General features: G+C 49.2%; 3 protein-coding genes across 3 annotated transcripts in view; all 3 read right to left on the bottom strand.

Annotated features, from left to right (window-relative positions):
* LOC109530770 (uncharacterized) overlaps window positions 1–569 on the bottom strand; it is a 1887-nt gene extending 1318 nt beyond the window's left edge. Inside the window, exons 1-2 of the mRNA XM_019894646.1 lie at window positions 380–569; window positions 26–112 (exon numbers count right to left, since the gene is read on the bottom strand). Coding sequence (XP_019750205.1) covers window positions 26–112; window positions 380–569 — 277 coding nt within the window. The remainder of the gene's footprint in view (window positions 1–25; window positions 113–379) is intronic.
* Window positions 570–1228: 659 nt separating this feature from the next.
* Window positions 1229–3035, bottom strand: LOC109530791 (claudin-8-like). Its single transcript, XM_019894686.1, has 2 exons — window positions 2016–3035; window positions 1229–1978 (listed from the first exon to the last, which is right to left on the bottom strand). The coding sequence occupies exon 1, from the start codon at window positions 2934–2936 to the stop codon at window positions 2028–2030; it is 909 nt and encodes a 302-aa protein (XP_019750245.1). The 5' UTR covers window positions 2937–3035; the 3' UTR covers window positions 1229–1978; window positions 2016–2027.
* Window positions 3036–4955: 1920 nt separating this feature from the next.
* LOC109530765 (claudin-3-like) lies at window positions 4956–6338 on the bottom strand. The gene has a single exon (XM_019894644.1). It carries the CDS (start codon window positions 5973–5975, stop codon window positions 5295–5297), a length of 681 nt encoding a protein of 226 aa, XP_019750203.1. The 5' UTR covers window positions 5976–6338; the 3' UTR covers window positions 4956–5294.
* Between the last annotated feature and the right edge of the window lie 563 nt (window positions 6339–6901).

Raw genomic sequence — 6901 nt, 5'->3', positions numbered from 1 at the left:
CCTCCTGGCCCGGCCCCCCACGCGCCTGCGGCAGCGACTGCGACAGGAACGGAGCTCGTCCCGCCGGGGATGTGGCCGCAATCCCGGTGGAGACGGGAGGAGTTCACCTGCTCTGCGTACGGGACAGGGAGGGGTGTGGATTGAGACCGGTTGCTAGGAGACCGACTCCCCTTAGGCCAATTGTGTCTTTGTGCAGCGAACAGGAGCCGTTGTAAGCCTCCACCTTGTTTGCTCAAACTTCTCGGTTTACATCTTGACACCTGCTCTGACCAGGAAGTCTATTACAGACGGGGTGTTCATTTCCTCGGCGCTATCGGTGAACTCACGGTCGAGCGGTTCTGGGTTCAAATCCACTTTGTGTTATGTTTTTTTGGGTTACGTTTGGTTTGGTGCCCTTTTTGTCTCGACCTGTTCTCGTCATGCGTGTCCCTCTTGCTGAACCAATCGGCTCCCTCAGCCCTTTGCGTCTTGTCCGGGTGTTTCTCGTTGTCTCGTGTTGCATTGCAGATTTGGCCTTTGACCTCAACTGCAGCAATGTTTGGTCCGATATGGCTCAGAATCAGTGGCATCCTCGCTTCGCCTGAAGTTGTGTTTGTCCCTGCGGTCTGTCGGTCTTTGTTGGATCATTGGGATCGTGAGTGTCTGTGTGCTCCTGTCCTAGTTTTGTTTGTTACTTTGGTTCCTTGTCATTTGCAGCACTTTGTTCGAGTACCGTCACTGTCTCATTGAAGACAACCGGTTCAGGGTGTACCTCGCCTATTGCCCGATGACAGCTCGGCTAGTCTCCAGCGCGCCCGCGACCCCGATGAAGAGACGCCGATCAGATAGTGGATGGACGGATGAAGACGCTAAATTAGCATAGTTGCTATTGTCAATGTTTGTTTGTGTACGTGACGCCGATTGGCTGGCGTTCAGTCCAGGGGTGCAGCAGGCCTCTCACCCGACATCAGCAGAGAAATACTCCAGCTCACCCACAACCAAACTGAGGCCACCAAAATGGACGGATCAACTCGTATGTTTCCAAGAACCGCTTCACACCTGTGTTCGACGGAGTCGGCAACTTATGGAAAATGCCTGCGAAACGTTGCCATCGCTGAACGAATAATCGGGGTGCTATCGTGGCTCGAACATCTGCCTGACAGCCGAAAGTCCCCCACACCCCCAAAACTGCTTATTAGCTTCACTTGAAATTGACCATTGGTTCAAATTTGAGTGTGACTGGTTGTTGATCTGAATGTGCCCCTGCGCTTGACTGAGCCGCTTCACATCCGTGTTGCATTGCAGATTTGGCCTTTGACCTCAACTGCGGCAATGTTTGGTCCGATATGGCTCAGAATCAGTCGCATCCTCGCTTCGCCTGAAGTTGTGTTTGATTTCATCTCATCTTGTGAGGTTCTTGGCACGTGGGTTGCACTTTCTGTTTGTGCTTTAGTGAAATGTCAAACGGGTAATTGTCTCCTGCTGCGGCAGCTCAGACATCCGGTGTCTGTTTTGTCTGGTGGGTGGACCTGTGACAATGTTCTTGTCGGACCAGTCGAGCTGCATCGTTGATGTCGACAAAAGACATAACAACGCCTCGGCTCACCGCTGAGTCAAACACGATCCCGGAAAACAAAATCAACAAAGGCCCTTTTTTTTTTTTTTTTTTTCTTCCTCAACCGTCTCTATTTATTGAGCACCGGAGAGGGCCCTCGAAATAAAAATCAACTATGTACAGTTCATAAAACCTCAACGGTGTAAAAAAAAAAACAAAAAAAAATGCATTTTCTCTTAGGGCATCATTTTCTCAAAGAACATTTCAATAGAGGCCGCAAAGGGCAAATCGACAATCATCGTCAAAAACATCGTCATCGTGATGCGCATAAGACATGAATCAAATCAATCCGTTCCACAAAAAATCACACACACACACTCACTGGAATACTTTTTTTTTTTTTTGTCTTCAGCCTTTTCCAGGTCAGTTTAGAAAAAAACGTCACTTATTTTAGCAAGCGTAAGCAAGATGGTCTCTGCGCAGCCGTCTCGGCCTACTGCACCGGAGTGTAGGCGAGAGACCCCGGCGGCGGTGCGGAGTAGGCGGGCTGGTAGGTGTACGCGGGCTGGTAGTTGCTCTGCGGCCCGTACGCGGATCCGTAGACGTACGAGGCGGGGTTGTATATGACCCTCTGTTCGGGCTCCTGCATGCGGGGGGCGTGGCGAGACAGCAGGATCACCCCGGCGGCGAACAGCAAGGCCGAAGTCACCCAACCGATGTAGAGCGCCTCGCCCAGCTCCCGCCGCTGGGCGTCGATCAGCAGCGGGTTGTAGAATTCCTGGATGATCCGGTGGCCCGTCCAGGACACGGGGATGAGCGTGGTGATGCAGGCCAGCAGGAAGAGCGCGCCGCCGGTCACCAGGACGATGTGCTTGGTGCGAGCGCGGTGGTCCACCACCTTGGTGCACTTCATGCCCACGGCCGAGACGATGAGGGCGAAGGAGGTGACGGCCACCGAGGCGCACATCAGGCCGCGGGCCGCCTGCAGGTCGGGCGGCAGGAAGAGCAGCGAGTCGTACACCTTGCACTGCATGCGGATGTTGGCCTGCCGGTAGCAGTTCATCCACAAGCCCTCCCAGCGCGTCTCCATCACGATGATGTTCTCCTCGATGAAGGCCGTCACCCTCCACATGGGCAGGCCCGTCGTCGCCGCCACGCCGATGAGTCCGATGAAGCCGATGACCAGGGCCACCACCTCGCAGCAATAGGCGTACTTGCGCTTCCTCTTCTCGATTTTCTTCTTCTCCTCGTACAGCGAGTCCTTGTTGTCGGTGTAGTCGGTGTAGCGCGCCGTGTAGGGCGCCGTGTAGGGCGCCGAGTAAGGCCGCTTCTCGTCGTAGTACGAGGCGGCGTAGGACACCGCCGGCTTGGTGTAGCCGCTGTAGGCCGTGTAGGAGGCCATTGGTTGAGCACACTGGCGGCGCTCTCGCGACTGGCGGAGAGGAGTCTGAGGAGCCCGACCGGCCGAGGTGGTTATACAGACACAAAAATTCGAACGACGGCGCGAGGTCGTCGAGCAGGTTGAGCCGCCCCGACCGTCGTCCGCCCCGAGCGCTTCGAGAGCCCAATCAAAACCGACGCGACAAAAACATGAAACTTCATTGGCCGTTTGACTTCCGGCGCAACGTCAGCTTTTTCCTTTTTCGATCCAACTCGACCGGCACTTGCTCGATGGAAAGTTAAATGATCATGTGACCAAATCAGAACCTTCGCTCGATGCGCTGCAAAAACTTTCAAAAGGATGATTATAAGGAATTGAAACGACATTGTCTCTCATGAAAATTAAGGTATCTTTAAAAAAAAGAAAAAAAATACCCATCAATGTCCGGTAATAAAAGCATGATGGTCCTTAAAAAGCTTCAAACGACATTGTCTCTCATGAAAATTAAGGTATCTTTTAAAAAAAGAAAAAAAAAATACCCATCAATGTCCGGTAATAAAATCTTGTCACTTCTGAAGCTTTTTAAGGACCATCGTGCTTGAAGCATATGACGCACCCTCCCGCCAAATCAGTCTGGTCAGAAGAACAGGACTTAGAAATGAAACAAAATACAAAATAAACTCTTTCCGCGAGCGCCTCTGCTTGGATCCTTGCCACAACGTCGTGGCATGCGACCAAGTTTCAATGAAACTGTTCACGTGTTTTTAACTATGCCTTGAACGGGAAAAACATAACCTGAGAAATGAAAAAAAAAAGATTTTATCATGCTTTAAGTACAGGGCAAAAGAGAACGCATACCTCCACATCTTTTAAGTTCGATGCTAAAGATATGAGCTGAAAACACAATCGAGTGACGTCTTGCACGCTACTTCAATTGAAAGCGCAGAAAACGAAATGATTTTCTGTGTAAAAGTTGAGCTGCTGAAAAGGTGCTGAAAAGCAGGCTCAAGTTTTGGTGCTTCTTGAGTTGCAGGCGGGTTGCCACATTCCCAATTTGCCTTCTGATATGCACCGGAGTCGTGAGTGAGCAGCTTGGCGTCATTTGGCAACGTTTACGATTGGGTTGAGTGGAACATTGGGTTCGCCGGCTGAGGGCAAAAGGCGGAGCCGACCTTGGAATGGTCGCCAATCGCAGAGCATGATGGAGACAAACAACTGTTCACATTCACATCCATGGAGAGTTTTCGAGACTTTGCAAACTCCACTTTGATTCAAACTCAGAATCTCTTGACTGCGAGACAAATCTCTGTTTTGACACTCACTTTATTTATAAAGTGTAAAACAACAACGACAAAATGGAATCATTAAAAACAGCAATTTTATTTTCACTTGACAACATTTATTCACATGAGTGTGGACACAATTCAGGACACAAAGGACGTTTTGGTTGTCTCGTGCCATCAGAGTTGATGCCCACATGCGGGACGGCGCCGTGGTGCCTTGAGATAAGAGTACAATTTGTTTCATGGCCATGTTTGTAACTCAAAACAATCATCTTTCTTCATTGAAATAAATGGAAATGCAGCTAAGCCACTCCGATGAACGCACCCTATTTTTGGACCTTGTAAAAATAGACAGTGAAGACATCACTAAATGTTATGTTAAAAAAAATGCAATTCTGTTACCACTTTTTTTTTTGTTTGCTTAAAATCAGTGGACATTGTGTTTGGTGTGCTCTCCTTGGCCGTCTGAGGGCAGTATAAGACACAAATACGGTACAACTAATTTTATGCACATCTCATGATACTGCCCATGACATATTTAGTGACACAGAAATTAAAATACAGTATTGATAAATAGAATCAGTATTTTTTTTTTCACTTTTTCCTGTATTGAGATTTATTAAAATGACTTGGGTTTTTGTTTTAGGAAGGTGACTACAAATGAATATTGTTACATTGTCTGTCTACATAGTTTGCTCCACCATTTGTGTCCAAAATCCTTCGCTGCGAGGGTTGCAACACCGTGACACTGGTGCTATTTGTTTCCTTTGTTTGTTTGGCATTGTTTGCTAGCATGTGGCTAATTGGACTCCTGCGTGTTTTAAATATGCAACCTGTAATTTTTTTTTTCTGTTTAGTTTGACAATTAACTTCAACTGGAATTGTCCATAAACTGCTTTCTTTTTATTTAACCTTGCTGCCAAATTGCTGTTTGCTGTTAAGTGATTTGAGTTCCCTGCCACCATACATCGCTCTCATCTCAAATTTTTTTGCCCGCAAGTCACTCTTGTCTCAAGGCAGGACCGTGTCAGTTCTTGCGTGGGATTCACATAGAATGACATCATCCCAGGAGAAAGGCCCCGCTTCCAGCACAACGTCACACGTATTCCTGATACTTGTGAAAACTGGACGGCGCCCTGCTGCTGCGCACGCTGCCGACGCCCTGGGCGGCCACCAGGTAGGAATCCGTGTTGAGCGCGTTCTCCTTGGACCGCCGCCTGGCGAAGCTGAGCAGCAGGACGCAGCCGGTGGCCAGCAAGACGGCGCAGGTGGCCCAGCCCACGAAGAGCGACGCCCCCAGCTCTCGTTTGCGCGAGTCCACCACCACCGGGTTGTAGAAGTTGCGGATGACGGTGTGCGCCACCCAGCACACGGGCACCAGCGTGAGCAGGCAGGCCAGCAGGAACAAGCAACCGGCAAAGGCTGTCGTGATGTTCTTGGCCCTGATGTTGTCCTGGCAGCAGGTGCTCCTCGGCATGGAGAAGCCGGCCACGAACAGGGCGATCACCACCACCACGATGGAGACCACCATCAGCCCCCGCGCGGCCTGCAGCTCGGGCGACAGGATGAGCAGCGAGTCGTACACTTTGCACTGCATCTTGATTTCCGCCTGGTTGTAGCAGTTCATCCAGAGGCCCTCCCACAGCACCTCCATCACAATGAGGTTGGCGCCGATGAACGCCGACACCCGCCACATGGGCATGGCCGTGGCCGCCACCACGCCGAACAAACCCAGGAAGCCCAAGGCCATGGCCACGATCTCCAGTTTGGCCTTCATGGTGCAGCCTCGCCTCGTGCGTGTCCTCGAATGGAGCGGAGCCTCGAGTGGCGCGTTTCACTTTCGTGGATAATATCGCCACGCTTGCAATGTCATCCGTCTGGTTTCGAGTATGCGGCTTGAACTGGTCCGGACGGAAATGTGCACCTGCTTCTTGGGTTGTTGTGCCAAGCCTACTTGCTTCAAGGTTGCTCATCTTCCTAATTACATTTTTTTGTTTTTGTTCACCAAGTTCCACCCAGAAAAAAAATAATACCTAACTCCCCAGGTGCCAGCGTCAGGGCCAACATTAAAATAGCCTGCAGTAGTGTTTACCAAAACTCAGACAAGCTAGATTGAATATTATTGTAAGCCACTACGTATAATAGCAGACAGTTGTTGAAGACTAAATGCAAATGTATGAACCATAAAGGTTTTCTCCTATTAAATATACAGAACCTAAGTATCAGACACAAAAAACATCCTTACGATACGTGGTAGTTTTTTTCGGCTAAAAACGCCTTACTATACATGGTCGTTTTTTTTCGGCTAAAAACGCCTTACTATACATGGTCGTTATTTTCGGCTAAAAACGCCTTACTATACATGGTCGTTTGTTTCGGGTTAAAACGCCTTACGATACATGGTCGTTATTTTCGGCTAAAAACGCCTTACTATACATGGTCGTTATTTTCGGCTAAAAACGCCTTACTATACATGGTCGTTATTTTCGGCTAAAAACGCCTTACTATACATGGTTGTTTTTTTCGGGTTAAAACGCCTTACTATACATGGTCGTTTTTTTCGGCTAAAAACGCCTTACTAAACATGGTCGTTTTTTCGGCTAAAAACGCCTCACTATACATGGTCGTTTTTTTCGTCGAAAAACGTCTTACTATACATGGTCGTTTTTTTCGTCGAAAAACGCCTTACTATACATGGTCGTT

The sequence above is a fragment of the Hippocampus comes genome, unplaced genomic scaffold, assembly GCF_001891065.2.
Source record: "Hippocampus comes isolate QL1 unplaced genomic scaffold, H_comes_QL1_v1.1 scaffold89, whole genome shotgun sequence".
Taxonomy (NCBI): Eukaryota; Metazoa; Chordata; class Actinopteri; order Syngnathiformes; family Syngnathidae; genus Hippocampus; species Hippocampus comes.
Note: the sequence above shows the minus strand (reverse complement) of the source record. Positions and strands in the feature narration are given on the sequence as shown.